Source organism: Tubulanus polymorphus, chromosome 8 (assembly GCF_964204645.1).
Source record: "Tubulanus polymorphus chromosome 8, tnTubPoly1.2, whole genome shotgun sequence".
NCBI classification, from domain to species: Eukaryota; Metazoa; Nemertea; class Palaeonemertea; order Tubulaniformes; family Tubulanidae; genus Tubulanus; species Tubulanus polymorphus.
The window spans coordinates 13,285,480-13,311,315 of NC_134032.1; the positions used below are offsets into that span (position 1 = coordinate 13,285,480).

The window sequence follows — 25,836 nt, forward strand, 5'->3', positions numbered from 1 at the left end:
AGAACGACAACTTAGAATCAATCACTAAGTGCATACAAAAAAAGACATGTTTTCAATCTGGATTTGTTGGCTGAAACTCGACGAGTGGCGGAATTCATTCAGAAGAGGAGGAGCCGAATCTAAAATGCCTCCTTAAATTGCGATCAGTAATTTGAGTTCGTTCTGATTTCATCTCTGTTTGTATGAGATGAAACCGATTCGCTAGGCAGCTCATCAAGTCGGCAATTTACTCGAATATATATTTAAGAATTCTCGATCGCAATTTTGCCGTTTCGTTTGAACAGTTTCACTCGGTGTCTGATCGGTCTGATTAGTATTGGCGCACTTCCGGCTCTCGTTGTCGTGACAATATATTCAAATTACTTTTACAAACTTCGTCGCCGGCGGGGAGATACGCCCGCGCGCGCGGAGAGAGAAAATGACCACTCGCTTGCCAGAACCACTCCGGGGAGTTGTACGCATATACACCGCGGTCCACACGAACACGAGCGATCAATCTTTTTCGATGGTCCCTCTTGTTTTTCCTTTTTTCTGTCTCGCGGAGGCCGGTCGACGAGAAGCGATACTATCTCCGTCAAAGATCGTTATAAATAATTCATAATTCGTCTCTCGTTGAGACTATCGAGGCTTCTGATTGGGATAACGAAATGGATTTATTCGTTTGGCGACGACAGCCCCCTCACCTCCCCTGCGGCATTCATATGCATAATTCGACGTGTACGTCCGTCTTCTTTTGTTCATTTTTCTAGACACCAGATTGATGACCAACTGTAGCTCCTCGAAGCGTGTCCAACGCGGAACTACTGCCTGATACTGTGGCAATAGAGGATTCCTCTTCAAAGCGATCGAGGATCAACCAGATGTCGCTAGCGGTTACTCGGTCAGCCGCGTTCAATTTCTCCTACCTTGCACAGTTTTTGAAATACGGTTTTTATAGTTTATTTGTCACCAACAATATGTACAAATTATAAATAACAAAATAGGTCACAGACAATGAGGTGACAGGAGCCTGAGTATAGAGCCATTAAGGCTGTAAATCCAAGAGGATGTTCAGACACCTCGACATAAATAAACATAAACAAGAAAAAAACAGATGAACAGGGATGAAGTGATGAAAAATGAAGATGAATTTTGAAATCGAGATTTTCTCTCAATGTTGTTAACTGACCACAGATCATTCAGTTATTTAATGAAAACTTATACTAATAACTGGGTAGGAAGATTAGTAGTAGTTAGGGTAGGTTAGAGTAGGTTTGGTGGGTGCGGTGATCATGCATTGATTCGGGGGCCAAAGGTCTAGTCGGGGTAGCGAACGAACCCCCTAAAATTTTCAAAAAGTTCCCTTCGAAAAGTCAATGTTAAAAAATTCGGGTCATGATTTTTCTAATTTTCAAAAAGTTCCCTTCGAAAAGTCAATGTTAAAAAATTCGGGTCAGGATTTTTCTATATTTTGATGCAATTATCATGTTTTTTTTTTCTAAATTATCCATTCTGAAATGATTTTAACAGGTATTCAAATAGTCATAAAATCTGTTCTTATTCAATATAGGAAAGTAACCCTTTTCACGGTGTTAAGTGCCAGTTTTCTTGAAATAGAACTTCCCCTCAAAAAAGCTCGGCACACGCCTGCATTAGAGCATTGTCGGCTGCATGCTCGGTAGATTGGAACAGGCTGTAAACACTGCGAGAGTTATCATAAAGGAACGAGTCCCGGTTGCGGAAACATCGCAAAACGAATTAGTAATTCTGAGCACACGCCGCTAAACTTCTCTATGCTAATAAAGTCTAATCGGTTTATGGCCCTTCCCTTGCCTTCTTCCATTCTCTTCGCTTTCGCTGTAGAATCTTCATTCCAGGTAATTGAGAGGACACTTGAGCAATTGTAGCCGTTAGGACGCCACTAACAGGATACTGGAAAGTCTCCGGACGAAGTGTTTAGATAAATATCTTTGTAGACACAGTTAGTGGCGCTGTAAATAGAAACGGCACTTGTCGCTAGTAAGGCACTTACCGAGTTTCGAGTGTCTATTGTTTCTTCCGCGAGTTTTGCGATATCATTTTACAGCCTTACACGGAGTCTAATGTCTACTGCTTGGGAATGAATGTAACAGGTTTATTGTCGTTTAGACTCGGTTTATTCTCACCTAGGCTACGATCCGGTTTCGATACCAAGTATAAGATTTCGAAAAAACACAGTAATTTCTGTCTCTTACTGCAGTTTAGTTGAGATTGGAAAAATCCTACCGTGATTTGGTGTTAAATACTGGGTAAGAGTTTGAGAAATAGAGTAGACTCTGTCTCTTACTTCGGTAAAGTTAAGACTGGAAGAATTCTATCAGAGTTGGAGTCAAATACTGATTAAGAAGTTGAGAAATACAGTAGACTCTGTCTCTTACTGTATTGAAATTTTACCCATAGTTGGTGTCAAATACCGAGTAAGATATTGAGAAATACAGTAGACTCCGTCTCTTACTTCGTTTAAGTTAAGCCTAGTAGAATTCTACCCGAGTTGGTGTCAAATACTGAGTTTGGGAAGTACAGTTGACTCAGTCAGTTACTGCGGTAAAGTTGAGACTGGTAAAATCTACCCCGAGTTGGTATCAAATTCCGAGTACCGGTGGTAAGAGTTTGAGAAATACAGAAACATTGTATTTCCGGGTAAAGTTATAGGACCGATGAAATTCCTCGAATTTCGGTTTCGGCGGCGACATGAAAAATGCCAGCGTTTGCTTTGGGCTGCAATATCATTCTTTTAATGAAGTTGAGATGAAAGCCAATTCAATTCGGCCGCGTGTTCATCGGCCGCGATATGAAATCAACGAACATGGATTTTTCTAGACGTTATTGGAAATGAACGCGAGCCTTTCAGCAATATCTGTATTAATCGTGGTCAAAACGAAAATAGAATATCCATCACGCGCCGGAAGCTGTGATCGCATTCCGATGTCGTATGTCTTATATCGTTTGATTTTGTCTTGTCCGACTTTCGATTCGCCGATAATGTCGTTAGCGTCTCGACGATCTATACAAAACCGGCACTTAAGGAAATGCCCCTTTCCCAGCCTGGATTATCAATGTACTGATATTTACACCAATGCGGGGGACAAAGTTTCGAAATATCGGTCGAGCATACGTCTACAGGGCCGTACTTAGCATTTGAATTTTAGGGGCCAGAGAAACCTGAAAGAGGACAGTTTCATAGGATATAGCAATACTGTTTGCAAATAGTGCACCTCTCCAATATTTCTAGGGGGCAACTGCCCCTAACCCCTTGCTAAATCTGTAGTCGCATATACCCCATCAATCAATCAATCACCATTTTGTAGTGTGAAGCTATATTCGTGCTAAGAGTGCATCATGCACGTCACTGTATCCCAATTAACGTCACTGTTTGGATATCGTTTTCTAGCTTTGTCGCGCCGAATGACACGATATACGTAGTTTCTCATAAGCGTTAGGATCAGTTGTCAGTGCTGCTTTTTTAAGTGACTTGCACAGCCAACACAGGTCGCAACGGTGACGAATCTATGGGGTGAATTCGGAGGCCCCGACCCCTGTGTAATAGGTTGCCTTTTTCTTCAATTCATAGATCGTTAAGACCAGCGAATTTGAAACTCATCGTTTCGGAAATTGAATATTTTCGGACGTATTTCCTCAAAAATATCTAACACCGAGGGTGGAACCCCAATAGTAGCCTTCGAAATGGCTTGAGTTTCTGGACGTCTTGAGTTACAGCACGGTTATATATGAATCCATACGGCGCCCACAGATATCACTGAATAAAAACCGTTTATCTAAAAGAAAGATTGCGTTCATATCGATAGATCGAAAAAAAAAATTCGCCGGATGTACACGACTATATACGGACGCATGGACCGGACCGCCTGCGGGCTCAGCGCAATATAATATCATATCACATCGTGACGCGACGCGATACTATTAGAAATTGCTGAATTCGGTTTCGATCGATTTTACATTTCGTCGGCCAAATGGACAATTTCCAGATACGATTCCCGTCGTTCGATGTTAGACTTTCGATTTTCGAGACGACGGTCTCGTAGCGCAGAACGAGGCTGCGAAAACGATTTTCACGCCGTCGCTTATTCGACGTATAGTTCGTTATAAACAGCGAGTCGCGCGTCTTAATCAGAGCCGAGTTCTCGATTGTCCGGGACATTTTGAGGAAAATAAATAAATCTGTGCCTCGGGGGAGATGGAATGATACGTCGCCTTGTTTGTCTGGATATATTTGATTTTCTGATCATTTCGAATGAGTGGCGTTCGTTGTGGAAAAATGTTCGCCTTCAATTCCCAGTACCACAATTTAGGATTAATTTCACTCTGGTTGCAGATCCACTGGTGTTGTTTGGTTTCAATTTTGACTGCACTCAATCACGCTCAATTTATCTCTGCGACCAGCTCCGTTGCGTGGGTGAGGGCTTAGATCAGAGTCTTGACCCAGTTCCACAGCTGCATGGGTTTAATTCGACTCTGAAACCAGCTCCTCATCAAAGTTGTGCAGGTTTCATTCGGCTCTGGATGCAGTTCCACACTTTTTTGTTTCCTCTGGATCCAGTTCCACTGTCACTGTTGTGTGCGTTTAATTCGACTTCAGACCCAATTCAACAGTTATGCGAGTTGCGAGTTAACTTCGTCTCTGGAACCAGTTCCATTTCGTGGGTTTGATTCAACTCTCGACCCAGTTCCGCATATGTAGGTTTAATCGAGTGAGTTGTGTGCACAGCTGATGGAGTCGACGCGATAGCTTCTAAACCACCCCTAACCCGGGTTACATACCGAAAAGAACAGCCATTTATCGGTTCTCGGCGAAAATCATTATTTGAGTAATGGAATGACTTTCGCTTCCTCGCAAAACGCGTAATTTGTCTTTACCGACTGATATTTCGACTTTCATTTATATCGTTATCGTTTGCTGTCGTTGCCGTTTCACTGTCGTCTGTCGTCGGAGCCGTTTCACTGATTGCTCGCTATTCATCATCGAATTGTAATCGCGTTATGAACATTTCTCATCGCCGAGACTTGTTAATCGTCGTCGTCGAAGTGTCGACCGAACGCTCCGATATCGTCGCCGACGTCTTCGCGTGAAATCTTAAACAGATCGATCGCGTCGGTCTCGAACTGCTTGTCGTTGCGCTATAGTTCAGCTCTGTAATTCTATTTGTATAACATTGCGTTTTCGTGATGTAATCGCGAGAAAACCTCGTTAAAAATCCCGTACTTAACGGCTTATCTTTATATCTGGAGCAAGTTGCTCAAGTCATGGCTTCAGTCCAATAATTGTCTTAAATCTTTAGACTGGTCTTAAGTTGTTAGATTGGCTATAGAACTAAGTTGGTCTTAGACTGGTCTTAAGTCTAAGTCATGACTATGCAATAGAAGTGTCTTTAGATGAGTGTTGAACTGCTCCAGAGGAAATTACTTCACGTTTTTACTTTTTTTTGCAGCCCGTTTTGAAATTTCGATGGTCGACTGGTGTTTGAGTTATACTCGCGCCGCCGTGTCATCGAGAATTTAACATTTTTCGCCATTCTGACGGATAATTACAGAATACTAGCTTATACTACGAGTCAATTATCGGCTATCAATATCTCAAATAGCGTCAGCCAATTATTTCAACTATTCAACGGCGAACTCGTGGACAATTAGTACGAAACTGTTTGCTTTTTTTTCTGAGCACCAGTCGTAACGTAAGCGAATCGGGGGCGACACGACGTAAAAATCGGGACTCGATACTAATTACAATGACTGCGCAGGCGGCGTATTGACATTCTCTTTATTTCAATTGTCACGTCGATACAAGCGCAAATTTTCGGTTCGAATCATGAATATTTCAGGAGGCGATTCGACTCTTTCTTGTTCCGCTGTACATAAATATATATATTTCAGAAAGTCGACGCGAATATGTATTTTTTTTAACGACGGTAGATTCCGCCGCCACAGTCGTGTAAAGATGCTGCGCAAGGCGAGCGTTCCTCCACTGGCAATCGGGGATCCGCCGGGTGCGCTGTTAGTCGGCCGCCTTTGCCCGAATCTGCCGTAGTCGTCTTGAGATGCCATTTATTTTTCGCTCAAAATATCTTACGTATTTATTTGACACAAACTTTTGGTAGAATTTCAACCTAATGGAGTAAGAGACAGAGAGTCTTAATCCTTATACTAATACCAGTCCCAAATATATGAACTGTATTTCACAAACTCTTAATCGATGATTGGTGTCGTATTTGGTACCTCAGTATTTGACGTCACTCGATATTTGGAGTCAAATACTAAAAATGCGTGGGCATTTCATAATTTCAAAACATTCATGTAAATTAATCGAATATTATAGTATACAATATGTAGCCCTATTTTGAGTCGTTGCACATCCAGTCGCTCGCAGCTTGGCTCTATGAATACAGATGAAGCCTTTGTGGGTGAAAATGTGCGACACAGTTTTAGAGGTCGAACAGTCGTGCAGGATACGACATATTTTTGCCAACCAGTGCTGGAGACTTGCCATGAAAAAAAAACAACAAAAGAAGATAATCAGGGCGGTTCCTCAGTTGAGACTTAACTCTATAAATGGTCTTGAATTTTAAGACTTGTCTTAAGTTGTTAGATTGGTTAAAGAACTAAGATGGTCTTAAATTGGTCTTAAGTCTAAGCCATGACTATTGAACTGGGGATTTATGAATCTAGAGGGTCTGTCATCAGTTATTGTGTTTTGCCAACCGTGCAACATGGCGTAGTCGCATATGGCCGCATGACCCTCTTTAACATTCGGGAATTGATTATCGTCGCATAATGTTATATTCTAGTTTGACGATACTCAATTATTGAATAACAGATGCTGGTAATTGATAGTGGATTGATACCATTAAAAATCAAGATACCGTTTTTTATGACAGTAACTGGCACGGGGGCGAGCTTCGCATTTGTTAAATACACGTCACTGTTTTGGTTACGAAGCTGGCATTTTCCGATGCGATGCGATGTCGACAGTAACGATGTTCGCCCTCCCAATATTTAAATTGTGTCGATTCATTTTTTTCTGAACATTTGTTAAAAAATTGCTTAAAGTGTTCTCTTTTTTTTCTTTTAATTTCATAATTTTGCCGCAATCTCGAATCTTCGTTGTTGAATGTTCGTTTGGATCGCTATACGTTCAAATCACTATTCGTCTCAACAGGTAAGTTATGAATTCACCGATTATAGGTGTATTTCTCAATTTATTTCAGATTTTCTCCCCGTTATCATTTCTTCGGAAACTCTTTGTCTTTTAGTCAATCAATCGTTGTTGACCGTTATGAACAGGTTTTTACTTATCCCGGTGACAGTTCGAGCATTTAAATTTGAGAAATAATCAAAATGCTTTAATCCGTAACAACTAGGGTTTGTCTATGATTAAGTTCCACCAGTAATCAATTAAAAATTAAATAGTTTTGTCCATAATTTTCACTCTATACAACTAAATGTGAGACTTGCAACTTTGGAAAACCTATTCCACAGGCCAGTCAGCAGGCTATACATGTAAATATGGCTTATATTTCAGTTCTAGACCGGTCCTAGTTCTGTTGCCAATCTAAACAACTGAAAACCGGTATGAAATTTAAGAGCACTTTTCGACGGCCGTGGCCACGCAACTGGGGTCGTTGGGCGATATTTCACTTATGAAAAATCTGTTTAAACTTTTTTCTTGACAAAGAAAGTTTTTGCGAGCGCGGTGAATTATTCGCCCGACAGGATATTATTTCAAGTTGCCGGGCTGCAAAAAAACCCAATTTAGAACAACGAACGCGGAAAATTCAATGTAAATTGATTCCGATGTCGACTCGAATTGTGTAATTCGATCCGCCGGAGGGCTACATAAATTACGAAATATCTATCAACTCGGGGGTCTGGGGATTCGGAACAGCCGCCGAGAAACTCGGAACACGTCGGGCTGTAATTCGATATAACCATAACGATATGAAACGTTACATTTCGCATGATTTCATTATAACCCGTCTCGGAAAACTGTTCGGAAATGAAATTGCCGTCAAAACATGATAATCGTCGATGATAATTTTCATTGCGAGGGTTGTAATAACTGAAATGATCGTTGAATTAATTCGTCTCGATGGCTCCGAGTCCGCCGCGCCACTCGCCGCATCACTCGTCGTGCCACTCGGTGACGAATTACGTACGAGAAAATTAGCGTTTTGCTTAACTCGCTCAATTGACTGCGCGCACCGGACGCGATTTTGCGTTAATTTCCCCGACGGCGCGGAGGCCTCTCGTCCCCCATTTTCGACGGAGCGTGGGCCTATCGCGTGCATTAGAACAGTTCAAGATTTGATTTCGTAACCGAGTAATCGAAGTTGAGTGAATGAACTGAACAAAAAAACTACGCAACTAAAACTGCAAGTCGACTTAAACTCATAGTGATGCTATAATGGCTCCCGGAGCCACATTTCAGCCTTACTATATTGTTGAAGTCATTTTATCATAGAAATTTTTATCGTTAAACCATCCATGGTTAAAATCGCAAAAGAGTGATTCATATATAGTTCCGCTAGCAACGGACAGAATTCCACAATCTTCACAACAACTGCTGTGCAGGGTTGATGGATCCAGGTGCTTATTTGTGATGATCTTTGATTTCCAAAATGCCTCATCCGGATGTGGCCAAGTCATCAGTGGAATCCCCCAAGGGTCTATCCTAGGTCCGGTACTATTCCCGGTGTTCATCGTAGATCGGCCAAATCTCCTTCGAGGATGGCGCTAGAACTCAATTTTGACGAGTGTCACGTCCTTCCCTGAAACAAATCGATGGCAAAGGAAAATGTAATTTCAAATTATACAATTAACTGAGGAAATCGACCCTATGGAGTGGGAGACCTAGGTATCTGTATTGATGAAACACTTGACTTAAAAATCATCACTAGTTCACGTCTGGAATTCCCATCACCAACAGAACATCGATGCGCTAGAGGTTGTACGGCGTATTGGAGCCACCAAACAAAGGCTACAATTCCACAACTCGCAGTGGTTAGTGCCGAGAAAGAGATGGTTTACAATCAACTTTATGGACACGTTCGCCTAGAGAACCCTCTTACTTTAGTCGCAATAACCGACAGAGAACCAGACGGCTCAACATGAAGCTGTCTAAAGGAGCGCTGTCGCGCCAAGCTTCGTAGACACTTCTTCTCAGCGGTCGACAACTGGGTTGTGAACGCGCCGATCACCAATGCATTCGAGAATAGGCCGGATGAAAACTGGGCTAATCGACAGTCCCTGTATGCGCTGTAAACCTCATTAGGACAGTGAACCTTCGCGCTGTATGGCGCACGCTCAAGCTGAGAACACAGAGTAATGAAAGGGCTAACCATGTCTCCTCACCAATCAACACTGCTGTCCACATTTTTATCTGTAACTTTTTTAAGGTTGTTTCACTCTTTTTCGGAGTACACATACCCCGAATTGGTGTCAATATGACCAGTAGAATTTGGTGCAGTCTGAGTGACGCATTGTTTTATATACGTTTTTTTAAGGATTGTTACATCTTATCATATTCCATAAAAAAACCCCGTACATATATTCGATCCCGGATAGCCTAGCGTGTGAAGTGTGGTTTACAGTAATTTCAGGTGTGGGTGAGGCCACATTTATTACCTATCACTTCACTCGCTTTCCTCCTTCTTTACCTCCCCTCTCTTGTACCTCCCCTTTCTGTCACCTTATCTTTTTTTTCGATAATCAACCCCCTACCTCCCCCTCTCTCCCTCCGCTTTCTCGCGTGGCTGGTATCATCTGTTTTCTGGTAATTTTTATGAGATTTAGATTGATATTTAATGCCTGAAACATCGATGCATTATCAGACGCAGCCATTCACACGACGTGAAGGCTCTTCTGTAATAAACGTTGGTCTGATCAGAGCAAAAAACATCGTATCTCGTATCGTATCGTAGTCCGCGTGTAAGTGAGGAAAATTGCACGTGAAAACAGTTTTTCGGGGAATTCGCTAACAGGCACGCGCGTGTGCAGTGAATTTCGACTCATAAATACTTCATATCATAAATTGTCGAGGTGTAATCGTAACCTGTGACAAATTGAAAGATCAATTTTCAGTCGATTCCAGTAACTGGGTGTCTCGGGTCAAATTAAACTCGCGCGTCAACTGTTTAATGTCCGATGTTGATGATTTCAAAATGAGACGAAAGGAGATGAAAAAAGTCCCGCGTCCTTAGATTTCTATAAATCGACGATCCCAAGAGATCTTTACTTATCAAAAGGAATAACAGCAGTTTTTGGATTCAACCCCCCCCCCCCAAAAAAAAAAATAGACAAGTAATTTTGGTAGATACCCATAGAATGCACCCAACTCCCTATTAACTCCCTTTAACGTAAGCGTAAATCTTAATTTTGAAAAATAAATATACGTGGCGGGGCTATCGATTTTTCTCTCGTTGTCGAATAGCAGCCATCTTGAATACGAGTAGTGTAGGCTTTGTATGCGGAAATTCGAGTGCCATCGAAATGTCTCTTCAACGTATTAAACTTTGAATTGACGGCGGCGCCGTCGTTTCTTCGAATCGAATCGATCTGGTATTAAAGCGCTGGGTGAAGTGATTGCCGTTAGTCGTTTATGAATATGAGGAATGCATGAAATGAACGCGCGTTACATCTCCCTGTACTTCGGGGTGTTAAAAAGACTTTTCCGTTGATGTGGGTTTAGTTTGACGTTTTCACCATCCCTCATCCCACTGAGTTCAACTACCGGTATTCAGTTGGTTCCGGGCTTCTTTCCGGAGGCAGAGAGGCCAGAGAGGCCGTTACCGTGGACCTCAAAAACTCAACAAACACCGTTGACTCTGGACGCGGTTCTATGGTTGTAAGACTTCAGTTTGAACCTAGTCCTCAATGGTATGGGTTTAACTAATAAATTTCATCCTAAACTCTATTCCATATTTAAATGGCTTCAATTTGAACCCAGTTCCACGGTTGTGTGGGTTTGATTTTGCTCTGAACTCAGTTCCGCGTTCAATTTGACTCTGAACTCAGTTGCACGGGTGTGTGTGGGTTGAATTCGACTGTGTCGCCAGTCTCCCCCCCCCACCAGTAATTTGTCTGGGTTCAATATCTTACCCGAGATCCACAGTCTCCCACTCCCCAGTCAACTTAAGAGATATTTTTCTCACTGCCTAGCGGTTTTAAATAGATCACAGTTGATTTCTGAAAAGCCGTCTAATCGCAACCGACATGGATTCCCAGCGCGTCTGATGTGTAGACTGTCCACTTTGTTACCAACAAGAAAAACAGATGAACATCTACACTCCCTGTGTTTTTAGACCAGTTGTCTCGTGGTTGGTTACGTACGTTGTATAGGTATTGACAAGTCACGTTCGCGGCCGTTAGTTCAGGCTTTACTCGTCACGCGTTCACCAGTCGTAACATCTGAATCGATTGGGTTTTTTGTTGTGACGATCGAGATGTGACGAGAATTGCTGCAAGGTGGACTGACCTATATTTATATATATACAGATGGTTGATCTCGCTGGCGGACGCGTGGGTGGATGGTGGATGGGTGGATACTCGACCGAGTGGTGGATAGTGTGGATATGTGCACGTTAGACAGCCACTGATAAAAGCATTCTGTCCACGCTATGATACGATAATATATAAAATCCCACAGCGATGAAAAATGAATTCCGAAATGTTTCGTTCAGTTTAATATTTTATTCGACGTTTCCACCGTTATTATGACTGTTATTATACGACTGGTAATGCCGGTATAAAAATGCGTGTAAACGTGAGTGGAATGATGATGCTTAGAATGAAGGCGTGGATAATATGGGAGAAGGGTGGAAGATAAGTAGATATACGTACCGTGTAAACAAGTGGGTAGAGGGTGATGATACATGGATGGAAAGGTGGGTGGATAGCTGGCTAAGATGGGTGGATACGCATGTGGATAGACAGACAATGCGATATATTGAAAAAAGATCCGTACGAAATCTTGTAAATCTCTTTATCATTTCGTGTAACTTTGAAATGGAAAAATAATCATTCATTCATTCGTTCGTTCGTTCGTTCGTTCGTTCGTTCGTTCGTTCGTTCGTTCGTTCGTTCGTTCGTTCGTTCGTTCGTTCGTTCGTTCGTTCGTTCGTTCGTTCGTTCGTTCGTTCGTTCGTTCGTTCGTTCGTTCGTTCGTTCGTTCGTTCGTTCGTTCGTTCATTCATTCATTCATTCGTTTACTCATGTTTGGACGGAATGAAAGGATGGAGTTTGCGGTGTGGATATAGCCGTAGTGGAAACGAGTGGGTGGACTTATGGATGTAAATGGATAGATGTGGATCAGCGTAGATAGATACTCAGGAGCGAGTGAAACTGGTTCGGCCACCCGTGATGACTAAACCAGCGTCCAACAACATAACGCGACATGTCCTAAGGAGGAACCCACCACAGGGACGCGCAAGCCAGGAACCAGGCGCAGCGGATCGTCCGAAAAAAGGACATCGAATCTCAACTGGAGCAAGTAAAGAGAGATTTTATACTAAGGAAGTGGAAGGACTGTAGACGATCTGCTCGGCCCGGGCGGAGTCAAAAGGTTTAAGTGATTGATAGACTTGTAGAAAACCGTAAGAACCTTAGTGGCTGATGTTTTTTTTTTTTTAATCTCAAAATAGGGATTGACCCTGTTATTTATTTGATTGGTAGATTTCGTTTGATTTTCTGTTTTGGTGCCCCTTACAAACCCACTGATGTTACCACAGCGAGCTGAGCGTACGAGTCGCGCGTATAGTAGTAACACTAGACGACGCACGCTCGAGGACTGCGTGAAATAAATGGTTGAGTATTTTCTGAAACGACGCATCGTCCACGCGTGATGCCGGTTGTTTATCGTAAGTTTTAACGCCGGGGCGACTGTTAATGATAATTCGCAGATCACTAGCTCAGTTTTCCCTCTCGAGGAATAAATTTATGATCCGATAAAACGTCTGCTGCAATTACACGGGAACAGTCAGCGAGTGAGTGAGTGAGTTAATCATAATTAACGTAAAACACTACGAGAAAGACAGAGGGACGAAAGACAGGGGGAGGGAGAGATAGAGGGAGGGAGAGACAGGGGAGGGAGAGACAGGGGAGGAAGAGACAGGGGAGGGAGATATAGAGGGAGGAAGAGACAGGGGGAGGGGGAGACAGAGGGAGGGAGAGACAGGGGAGGGAGAGACAGAGGGAGGGAGAAATAGAAAATGGCGAGAAAGACAGAGTGACTAAGAAAGATAGAGAAGGCGAGGAAGATAGGAAAGATGGGGAGAGAGTGGGAAATAGAGAGAGGGTGAGAGTGGGAGAGGGGAGAACGGGAGGGACGAAGAGATATAGAGTGACAAGAAAGACAGAGGGAGATGAGAGAATGGGATATGGGGAAAGAGAGTGACAGAGGGGGGAGTGGGGGATGGGGAGAGATCGAGACAGGGAGGGGAGAGATGTAGCTCGATAACTTCTGGACATATTTTCGCTAGTAACTGGTTACGAAGTAAAGTTTTGTAAGACCTTATATTTCTTCCTATAGACGCCAACAGTCCATCTCTGCGAGATATTACTTGAAATATTCCCCAGTCCATTCCCGATACCACCACATCCATTGACATCGAATGCGTGCTATCTGATGGAAGGAAAATGGTGACGGCCAATATTGCCGTCCAGTTATGACGCATGTTGATGCTTGTACTTGTATCATACGTCCGTGCGTAACTGATATTGAACTCAATCAAAGCTCGTATCATCTCGTCGACCTTTTCGCCTAAATAGTTATGATGATTTTGTTTATCGGAATGGCTACCCCGCCTTGGCCGTGTCGCGGTCAATCAGTGAAGAAATTCTACATCTTCACACCAAACAACAAAATATTACATATAATTCGAACCACCGGCCATTACTGCCACGGCCGCTATGCTATTCTAATTCCTAGAATCAGCTGCTGATTGAACGAACACTCATTTTCTGTATAAACACTGGTCATTCCGTCGGTACGGACGAGTCGGCGATTGTTCAGCGGTAATAGGTGCTTTTATCATAGCGCGCCGACTGAAGTTCGCGGCCTCGCTCGATCGCGCCGTCTCGAGTCTCGCGGGAGTCCCTCCGAGTGTCGTAAATTGACTGACAATACGACGGGATTAGCGGCAATTCGTGCCCGCGTCCCCCTCCCAATCAGGCAGGCAAATGCGTCAACGCGACGCCATCGGAAATCTCCGAGAAATTAGGAAGATCTCATTTCAACTGCGCGTCGGGCGCCATACGGTTACCAATCAAAAGTCATATGTTCCAAAAACAATTTAATCTAATGTGAATTCTTCCTGAACGATTTATTTCAACCCTATCGTAATAGCCATCTTCTCAAACACAGTATTCCCGAAGATGACTACATGTATTAGGATTGAGTCGTTGCGCAAGGATCGTTTCTTTCTATTATCGTTTAAGCACAGCTAGTTTCTTCAAGATTAACCTTTCGCACTATTTTTTTTCTTGGTGTGTATTCGTGGTGTGTATGATTTTACTTAAACTTGCCTATAGTCCTTTAACCCGGGCGTTGGTCGGCCTTGCGACGCGACGCAATTATCAGCGACGGCGTGCGACTAGTTTTTGCCCGTTGCAAGAGCGCGTAGGACGAAGCGACGCGATCCGCGATTCTGGTTGTCGTCACGTGGTTACTAAAAATGGCACCAAACCTCGCGAAGATAGAAGGTTTCTTATTCCTGGCGGTTGCAAGGAAAAAGTGGGTTTCTAAAGCCGGGCGCACACTACGCGATTTGCCAGCGATTTTGTCGCTTGCGATGAAAATCGCCGAGAAATCGCCTAGTGTGCGCCCGGCTTAACACTGGTCCAAAAACTCGCTTGTTGCTTTCTCCTGCATTTCTTATCCCACCGACCAGTTCTATTGAAACTGACCTATACACTCGCCTCTAGATCTTAATCAGCGATCTCATTTGCGCTGGGCGGTCGACGCCTCGTTACTTCGGCGCGACTTGATCTCTTCTTGTTTTGACATTCAAAGCAATCAGCTTCCATCGTTAATGCATTACCCGCGAGACGACCGCGAAATCGGTTCCAAATTTCGGCCGGGATGGTCTCACCGAGTTTCAAATTAACCGGTTAATACGACGTATAGATAGATTTACCAATCACCGGAACGCGGTCGGTCGGCTCCACGCGGCCATGAAATATTCACCGCTATATATACGTAGAGAGAGTTTCGCTCTTTCGCCGCGTTTAAACGAATCTACGTGTATTGTGAACTGGTCTATTAGCGATGATTACAAACCGGCAAGGATCGGTGTTGAATAATTGATGATACGGCCGATAGAATGGAGGAACAGTTAAGCGAGGTGTCACACGATCAGTTCCCGAACGTGCGGCGGGTTTGTTTGAAAACGTCAACGCAGCGCCGTTAATCTGTTCTCGGTGGTGTGACAAATTACACGGTGAATTTGACAAATGCGGCTTTCCACGCGAGCTCGCGTTAATTGCTCATTTGTCTCGGTTTTGTATTTTATTATTTCGATGTCGTTCGTATTAATCGCAGGCGATTATCAAGACAGTGTTGATTGGATTTTTCGCCAGCAGGTGTCACTGAGGCGTTTACGCTTTTTTTTTATATAACTTATGATGATTCATTCTTCACTTAAAGATAACAATGAAATGAACAATATAGATGCCGAATTAACTTCAATAAGTGAGGGTGCAGTCATAGAGCCCTGTTTTTCAAGTTAAGATAGTTAAAGGCTAAAAATGGATACCTTGTTTCTCATTTTTTGCTGAGCTTAAAAGTTTACCTTTAAATTACTTTTTTTAAATCATGATCCGCCTAACAATAACAGACCCGGCAACTTAGGATATGAACTGATTACAAATTTTATTGCAGTATACAAAATGACGATTAGGAGAAACAAGCTATAATGTTCTCGCCTTATTAAAGAGTTAAGAGATTTTTTGCTAACTAGCGGTCTACACTTCTATGGTCGATCCGATAACTGAATATCCAACCTTCAAAGTTCTACCATCAGTCTCTCCAACGTAAACCTTTTCACATCGGCCACAAGGATTTTTATACAAACCGCATTCGAAATAGGTTCTTGGGATTCTTTGTTTCTACATAAGGCATTACTCAGTTCATTATTTCTTTCACTTTATTAACTGCTAAGTTCGTCAGCGCATTCTCAAAATTAGTATTTCGTGACAATGATAAATGGTCGGATTAAGCAGAAAATAGTCGATGTATTTTCTTTGTTAGTTCAATACGGGGTCGAATCATGGAGCTATATCACATTTGATTAAAGAACATTTTCGATTTCAAAAATCGCTTCTTAATAGTCTTCATTGTGATCGTGAATACCGAGTATTAAAATCATCTATCCTGTTATTATTTATTAGACGATGCCCGCGTTATTGTATCGTATCGATTTCGTATTGTATCGTATAATCTAATAACCAATCGTCTGAAGAAAGAAGATTAAAATCGATGGGTATATTAAACCGGTAGGGGATATAGTAACAATGAAACTAATAACGCGATAACGTTTATGATAACGATGATTTGATTGAAACGTAGAAAGCGCATATTGTGTTTGCGTGTGATGGATGATATTTTTCTAAATGAAGTATGCGCGAACTACTGAAGAACTGATGCATCATCGAACAGTTATTGGACTGTCGGATAGTGGGTTCGAACCCCATATTCATCCCCGGGCAAGACACTTATCCTCATTGCCTCTCTTCACCCAAGAGTAGATGGGTATACCTGGTCTGAGGCTTTTAGAATTCGGGTCGGGTATTCCTTCTCCACAAAGAGAGATGGCGCCGGTACGTGATAAGAGCATGGACGTATAAGCTCTAGTTTATATACGTCCGCGATTAGAGTTACTTAGGCTGGGGGTAATAATGCTAACTAAACCAGCACATGGGATCCATCATACGTAATCAACTAAATGACGTATCAACCTCGAAATAGCTCGCTTTGCAGCGGCGAGCCATGGTGTGCACATGGTACATCCCCCTCCTAAATTCCTCGCTATTTTGTGATTGGTTTTCCATAAGTAATGAAGTGAAATTTGGGGAAAACCGCTATTCAATTTGCGAGTAGACTCTGATCGTGCCTAGAGCGCGTACCCGCGCGTCTAATTTTGAAAAATTTTCTGGGGAGCACGCCCAGACCCGCCCTTCCAGTGCACTCCCTCCCTGAAATCCTGGATCCGCTGCAGCAGAAAGATTTCTTTCGGGAATAATGCGATGGCCACAGCCACTGTATACATTTCATTTATTTACCCGTGATTTTTTTCATGATGGGAATTTTCCGCGTTGGTCTAAAATCGAAATTATGGGGAAAATAGTTCACGAACCGGGAAACGGAAAAACGGGAGTGACTCGTAGTTTTATATAGGAAAACCACATTTTTTCACTTTGAAAATTCCGCTCGAAACTGGACCCAGTTCCACGGTTGGAATTTCTTTTTTGCTTGCAGTTCCACAGTTGCGTTATTTTGACTTCGATCCGTTTCCACAGTAGGTTTAATTCGACTCTGGAACAAGTTCCACAGTTGTGTGGGTTTAATTTTGACAGCACCCGGTTCCACAGTTGCTTCTGAACCCAGTTCCACATTTGCTTCTGAACCCGGTTCCACAGTTGCTTCTGAACCCGGTTCCACAGTTATCTGGTCTGTAACCAGTTCTGTTTGTTAATGAATGCATCCAGCCCGGGGCTGTAGCATTCGACGAGGATGTAATTATCATCGGGTTTGGGTTTTGTTTTCGCGTCGGTTTTTTGTTTTGTGTTTGTTTTTTTTTTTCTGTCCAGTCTCATTTGAAGCACTAGACCGCAGCATAATACCGGGGAAATACGCGAACACTATATACGTATACGACGATATGAATTATGCATCGTTGTACAAACACTTAATTGGTCCATGGTGCTATTTAATAGCAAAGGGACCAGAAAAACAGAGCGTCGACAGCTCTATGCGAAACCGATAAAGGCCAGATATTATCATCGTTCATATTATCACTGAACGCTGAAAATTTGCAGCTGTTAATGCGAATAGCCGTGTGCGTGAAGTTACGCGTGTCACCAGCACTGTTTTACCATATAGGAAACTAAATATATATATATTTACATGTATGTGTTTATATATACGTACATTTAAAACGACGAAGTGCTTGTCATTTTCGAACGGAGATTTATGGATGAGATTTGATTCGTTTGTTTGTACATTAGCTACTGATGCCGTTGGATGTTTTTAACTCGTTCGACTATGGTGATAGTAATATAGTTGACGTGTAGATCGATCTCGGCGGGTTGAATTGGAAAGCGCGGCTACACGATTCCGGCGACGATTCCAGTCGCTCTCACGAGGAGAATTCCGCGTCGAAATGGTAAAGTTCGGGTGTAATTTGGTGGCGCTTTGACGCGTCTCAGTTTCGCTGACCAGGTTTGAGGTTATTGTGGTCGAATTATGAGTATTTGTTCGATTTGATTCGAAACCCAGTAATGGGAGCAAAATTATAGTTCATTTTCTACAGTTATGGTGACGAGCCTGCTATTTCTTTTTAAGTAGATAGGAAATTGAGCTATTGGCGTGAGTAATCATTCAGCTACCTTTTATTATCAAACTCCTATCTCAGATTATTTCCCCGTAATCGCGGAATCGGGTACCCGAGTTTTTTGTTTGCCGGGAAGTTTCGGTTCTAAAGTCGATTGAATTTCTCCATGGAGTAAAATCGATTCGGGACTGAATCGTTTTTTTTTTTTTTAGTAGAGTGATTATACAACGGTCTACTGCACACATTGTATTCCTTATATTTGTATCAAATTTCGAAAACTCGCTACCGTAGAATACGAATACGAATACGAATACGAATGTTTATTACACTCCAACCATTTCTATGGTATATGGAGGAAAAAACCAGTATTTAGAATTAATTACATAAACTGTAATAAAAGCGTTTAAACTGAATACGGACTGCGTCACCAGTCACAGATGTTGAGATATTTGGAACTACAGCAATTGAATTTGATAAATATCGTAAATGCAAATAGTTAATGCAGTGAAAATATATATATATAGCATCGCACACTCCTAGGGCAGGTGTGTGCGAGTGTTGGTGAATGTCCGTAACACTAACCGCAGCTGAATAAACATCCCTTCAAATGGAAAACAGTTTGTTCAAACGAATCCGATGATTAAACCTCAATTTCATTTGGAAATAATCGGCAAATTTATCATTTTCAAATCATCAAAATCGTATTGAATTCGGTATGCATTTTGTCTCCTATTTATAGCTTAGATTCTTAGGGCCCGTTTTTAAAGAAAAAAACCAGGGGCCAGTTGCTCAAAAGTTTGTTAGAGTTAACCAGTGGATAGTTGATATGGTGACAATTGAAATTTCATTGTTACTATGGTATTTAACGGCCGGTTATCTTTAACCAACTTTTGAGCAACTGGCCCCTGGTCTTTCACTGGTCTCTCGCCATAATATATACAGGCGTGAGTGGTGGAGCTCTGCGGAACTGTTGAATTGTTCTGAAGACTCGTCGGTAACGGGGCGAGGAGCGACACCTGTCCCTCTTATAGTTCTCAACCCGAGGGAACTGCGCGAAGTGTTTTGAAATGTTTTTGCGGCTCTCGTCAGCTCCCGCGCCCGTATTAACCTAACCTTATCGCATATATTCATTATTGGTACTTTACTTAGATTTAGATCCATTCAGCGCCATGTGGCGCATCGATTCTATTGTAAATATCCAACTGATGATGAAGTTTATTTGCGAGAAATCCTTTCACCTAAAATACTGCTAACGGCTGGTTGGCTTAACCTACGTCTGTTAATATGATTGATAAAATCAATAATCTATCATTTAATATTCATGGCTAACAGTTGTCTGTCTATTGAAGTTAATTATGCAAACAAATAAACAGTTTTAATGACCTTTTCCTTTTCAAAAGATGAAAAGAAATAGAAAAACACAAATTTGGAATGCTCCGACTTTTGGACTAAAACGAATGCCTGGAAAGATCGCTCTGCTTCCTCGCTGTACGCGGCAAACAGATTCTTCGATAACCTTTTGAAACTGACGAATTTTTAAAGTGACAAGCAGGGTCGAGATTCGCGGAGGTATCTATATGGTTAAACACTGGACCCAGTTCCACAGTTGTGTGGGTATAATTCGACTCTGGATCTAGTTCCACAGTTCTGTGTTTATTGATCATGAATCCAATTCCACAGTTGTGCGGGTTCGATTTTTTTTTTCTGAACTCAGTTCCACTTCTGCGCGGGTTCATTTTGATCCTTGATCCAATTCCACAGTTGTGTGCGGGTTCATTTTATTTAGATGGCTCATCTATATAGATTTTAAGATAATTGAAAATGAACTATAACTTTGCCTCCAGTGCTCTGATTGAATCTAAACTATAACATGTGTTGATTAAAACTCTACAGTTTAAAAGCGCTGCATGGTGCATCTACGACTAACAACGACGATACGTGTATCAAGCGAGGATTCTACTTCTTTTAGTGTCGCCGTTGGAGCAACGCAGTATCAACGCAGGCTGCGTATATATATAAATGCGCAGGGTTTCCACCACAATAAACTTCAGTCGCGCTGAGATTCATAATATCATCATATTTCAATCGGCTGGATAGCGCGAGGATCGTAGACCTCGCCATGAACGTCGTTTATCATCCGTTACCGCTTGAAGAGACTGATAAATTCGTCAATGGGTGAGCATTTCCAATTTTCAACGTACTCGGGCTCCTCGACATTTGTTAGAGTCGGTTGTTAAAATGGTCGAACGCACCCGACTCAGGAAAACACGGAAACATGAGGCAGATACATGTTTCCGTACGTTTCCGTGTCGCGTGGAAAGGGGAAACTCGGGTTTCGGGAAATATCGTTCCCGAGTCTGATTCCGTGTTTCCGTGCATACAGTGAATTATTATCATCCATGGTTTACAGTGAAATCTCGTTATCACGATATAGCGATTTATTGGTTATTGAATACCTATAGAATTCCCTCCCGAATAATAAGATCATTTTGATAATTTCATAAACTAATATTACGAACTATCGGTTATAACGAACAGACTCGCCGGTAACAGGGTTTCACCGTATAAATAGAACAATCGGTTTAAACGACTTCAGATTTCCTGGCCCCTGGACCCAGTTCCAGTTGACTCAGATATAACTCATTGAAAATGAACTAATTTTAACTTAGAATTAACTCTAACACAAAACTGTGGAACTGAATGCCGAATATTATTTCGTTACGAGGTTCCACTTAACACCAATTCAATCAATCAATCAATCAAGTTAGTCGATTCTTATTTCAAAATGAAACGGGTCCTATTCTGTTTCGAGTCGAGGGCCGTGTCGACTCCCTTCTATTTTAGTAATACTGAACTTTGAAACGCGTGTTTGCAAACTATTCTCCGGGATTTTCCGCTTGTTCGTTTAGACGTGATCGAATCTAAATAGGAGTTGACCTCCCCGATTCTTCAAGGGCGAAGTATGTATTTTCCGCTGCAAGTCAAATATGTCAACAGCGTTTATCTTATCGCGTCGAGTAGGTAGGTTTAGACGACATGACTGCTAAAGCATGCGGTTTCTGACTCAAGCTATTTAGACACAGTAAAATGCACGCGGCTCGTCAATATTTAAGCGGAACCGCCTGAAAAAACGGCAGCGATTGCGTCGGCCCGGTATAACGTGTGGAATAGATCGCGAGTTGGGTTCATTTCTAACTCGTTCGGAACTCGGTCTTGGGAAAAAGTTTGAAACTTTGATGCTCAGATGCGTATGGCCTATGAGCTATGTCCATTGATATAACGAAGGTCTAAATTAATGAACAAATTTAATTAAGATATATTATGTTGCGATAGCTGTTAGTGTTATTGGTTTCTGATTTGTATATTTCTTAAGATAGAAAATGTACAGAATTAAATCTTTTGCTGGTTACCCCGCAACGTTACGGACCTGTCGCGGCCCCAGCTGCGGCGTCAATGCCCTCTATTAGGCTTATTAGAAGTCGAATTTATGCACGTTTGGGCCATTGGTGAATATCTAAGTTTGGTTTTGCTGATTAAGGTGATACAATTCTGCACGTACGAAATTCTCTGCACCTGGTTTTGAAAAAACACACGCTTCGAAAAGAATATGCGTCCGTTAGGACTTGTAGAGAATATTGCCTATGGTTGGTATAAATAGTCATTCTCGTCTGAACTCCAATCACAGATTGCGCCGTACATTGAAATATGTTTATTATGTGTATAGTACATTTTATCGATATAGCCTAATTTCTATTAATCGTGTTAAAGACTCGAGACAAACTTTGGTTCATTGTCAACAACTGGAGGAAGATCAAGTTTTACTGCACAACGGCAGCGTTAGCGGGCTCGTGCGCAGAGCATCGGCACGCCTTGTTGTGGGCCTCGACGGGTGCAGAAAATCGACTAGCACGGGATTAAAAGCGCGTGACCTTCGTGCGCAAAATAGCACAAACAAATCTGCATTAATTAACCTTGTTTCAATTTGTTTCGATTTACTCTAATCGTCAGTGGTAACCACATTTTGTGAATGTGAGTTTTGAACGAGTTGATTCAATTCAGGATAGAGTTTGATTTCATTCAAACAGCATTAAATAGCACTTTCTCAGATGATTGTTGATAAATGAATTTTAATAGACATTTCTAATTTGATATTTGATTAATGATGACAATAAATAGAGTTAAAATAATTGAAGAAAAAAACTTTTTCAGTTGCCCATTGGACCCGGTTTCATGTTGTCTAGCCAGATTTAGATCCACTGTCCAAAAGACAGTCCCAGCACTTAGCACCATCGCTTACTGTCCTCCCGATGGTTCTTTGCGTTATAAGGCGGCGATGGGTCTACGCGCTGTCTTCGGGCATAATTCGAATATATTCGAAATAGTTTTCTTTCTCGAAAACCATGACGTAAGTTTTTCACCTTGGCCTTTCCAGAAAACGAACATTACGTGCGTGTATCAGAAATAAATCAACCAAAAAAATAACCGCCTGTTTCATTGATCGACCGGACCCGATTTCAAAAGAAATACCGTTTCTGCCTTGAAGAGTTTTTTCCAATGACTTAGTTTCGTGCCTTGTGACTTGTTTTCACAGTAGTCCCAGTGTTATTATACCACCAGTAATTATGAACCGGGTCATCATTGAAGTTGACGTAAACAATCTATATAATAACATGTATGTAAGCGCTGTGTAAAGGGTGATAAAGCAGAATGATTTCTGCCCCCGGTACATACATATTACATACCTCTCAACGCTGGCAAAAATTAACAGAGTAATGAGTGCAAAAAACCTTTCATATATAACACGTAAAACTGAATAAGTTCAGAACAAATGCGGCCGTAGAATCTCGTATGGTGAAAACTGTTCGATCGTTGCGTATTTGAATATTTGAAATAACGGTCGTTTGGTCGTTGGTGGTTTTTGTCGGGATTTCATTTGTTTCTGTTGACTATATTGAGACGTAAGTCGATATGGATGGTGGAATGGATTTGGAGCGGGTCCATATCGCCTACTCTAACGGAGGAAAAAGGTACGTGACGCCGCGCGTCGATAGTCGTAGCATGCGGACGAATCTCCCTACGACGTCTAACCTTGTTGATAAAACTCAGTCCTCAGAACTTGTAATTATCAGAATTGTGGTCCCCGGGGTTCGGTCGTAGCTAAGTGACATTGTAGTTTGGCGACATCGCTTTCTACTGACTATCTGAGCTTCCGAAAAAACGAACACACTGTTCGAATTGTTTATACGTTTATTTATCTAATTTGCTCCATTCCTGTGCGGGGCCTAACCGGTTTCTATTGAAGATTACCCGGATTATCATCGGCGTGATACTTTTTTAGAATGAGGAATTCTAATCATTTTAAATAATCTATAGTTTTTAAATATGAAATATATTCATATGATATGATGCTAAACGGCATATAAATGAGTATAATCCCGACGAAATTGTCGCTCCCCGACTGGTTGAAATAAACACACCCGACTGCGATATGGATTTTTATCATCCGCGGTATTGTATTTATGATGATCATGATTTCGATATTCATTGGTGAAATATTATTCTGCAGGTGAATGCAGGACCCGAATAACCGGGACTTTTAGGTAAGACAGCGTTATAGCACAGTGCGCGATGTCCGGTCCAAGAGACCTCTATACAGAAGCGTCCTGGGGACATGGGATAAACTGATATTTTCGGAAGCAATTCTGACATAATATCTCGGAATAAAATCGTCAAACTTTTTAGTCTAATCGAAATTATTTTTGTCTGAGATATCGTGTTAGAATGAATTCTTATTCTTTCTTTTTTAATGTTAATTCCCTGGCTGCGTTAAAAATGTTGATATGTTAAAATATAAAATGTCTCATTTCGATATGATATGTCGGAGAGTAAACTCAGAATACGTTTTATTTAATGAAAATGTCCCCGACCGCGGGTAGTGGGAATAAACAATGAATAAAAACGAATTGAAATTGATTCTGACGTAATATCTCAGAGAAAGATAACATCGATTGAATAAAGAAAAGTTTGGCGATTTTATTCCGAGATATCGTGTAAGAATTACTTCCGAAACTATTTGTTTATCCCATGTTTCCAGGACGCTTCCGTAGAGGTCTTAACAGTTGATAGTTTAGACTCAGCAAAATCAGTTCGTTTTCAGAGATTTTATCCTAAATCAAACGTAAACAGTGACTAGATTTAGAGCCGCCATCACACGGAGATGTGAGATAGAGTTAAACACCGCCATCGCACGAGCCTTTTTCGCCCGGGCCATATTTTTGACCAGTGCCCGGAACAAGTGTTCACACGGCTACTAATAGGTCCGGCCCAACAAGACCTAATCAGAAAGAAATCTTTCTTGTGAAAGGATTTCGAACAATTAATCGGGCATGTGTGTAAACGCACTTTCGAATCAACGTAGAAGTTCCTATTGTAAAAAGCGGCTTAGCGTAAGAAGTGTGACCGAGGCGCTTGTACAAGCCCGATTGCCCGATTAACACGGTACATCGTACTGTTAGAAGGAATCAGTTCGTTGCGACTATCGCCGATCCGTGAATTCTTGGCTTATGAATTTTATCAGAGTGAAACCGTTAAGACAGCCGCATTGCCCACTATATCTGGCTAGTTTCGCGTTCGTCTTAGAGCTAGATAGCTGAAATATCGAGAACGTTACGGGACCCCGTTTTTATAGTTAAAACATGGACAAACTGAAAGAGGTGAAACTGAAAATGATCGCTAGGTAAATTATACTACAATGATATAAATTTTATATATTTTGCTATTTTATTTACGCGTCTAGCCTGTACAATATTTAACTATATAATCTATGATTTTTCTGTTGTTAAGACGTATTTTGACAACTTTGTATTCGGGTTAAACAAGTAGGTCCAGTTCCACAGTTAAGATTTGACTTTTGAGTTAAAACATTGAAAATGAACTTACTTTAGTTAACCCAGAGTTAACGCTAACTCACAATTGTGGAACTGGGTCCTACTGATTTTATCAAATATCGTTAATTCGGATGTTGAACCATGTGGTTTTGCAGTTTTGATTGAGTTCACTCTGAACACACTTGCGTGGCTTTTATTTGTCTCTGAACCCAGTTCCACAGTTGTGGGTTTGATTTTATTATGGGCCCAATTCCACTGTTCTTTAGGTTTGATTTGACTCTGAATCCACTTCCACAATTGTGTGTCCAGCTCCACAGTTGTGTGGGTTTGATTTGACACGGGATCCAACTCCACAGTCGTGTGGTTTTATCTGA

At 41.7% G+C, this 25,836-nt stretch overlaps 1 protein-coding gene across 6 annotated transcripts in view; it reads left to right on the forward strand.

The window, feature by feature from the left end:
- The window catches only part of LOC141909502 (proton-coupled zinc antiporter SLC30A2-like), a 69,646-nt gene that overhangs the window by 33,519 nt on the left and 10,291 nt on the right, over positions 1-25,836 (forward strand). The window contains exon 1 of one of the 6 annotated variants that reach the window (XM_074799907.1): positions 18,330-18,407. The exons of 2 other annotated variants lie outside the window; for them this stretch is intronic. Coding sequence is in view for 3 of the 4 variants with exons in the window: in XM_074799904.1 (XP_074656005.1) it covers positions 23,544-23,602 (59 nt within the window). In the remaining variant the exon portion in view is untranslated. Of the gene's footprint in view, positions 1-18,329; positions 18,408-20,578; positions 20,751-23,400; positions 23,603-25,116; positions 25,312-25,836 lie in introns of those variants that run through there. 3 more of the 6 variants (XM_074799905.1, XM_074799904.1, XM_074799906.1) reach the window with 3 other exon arrangements.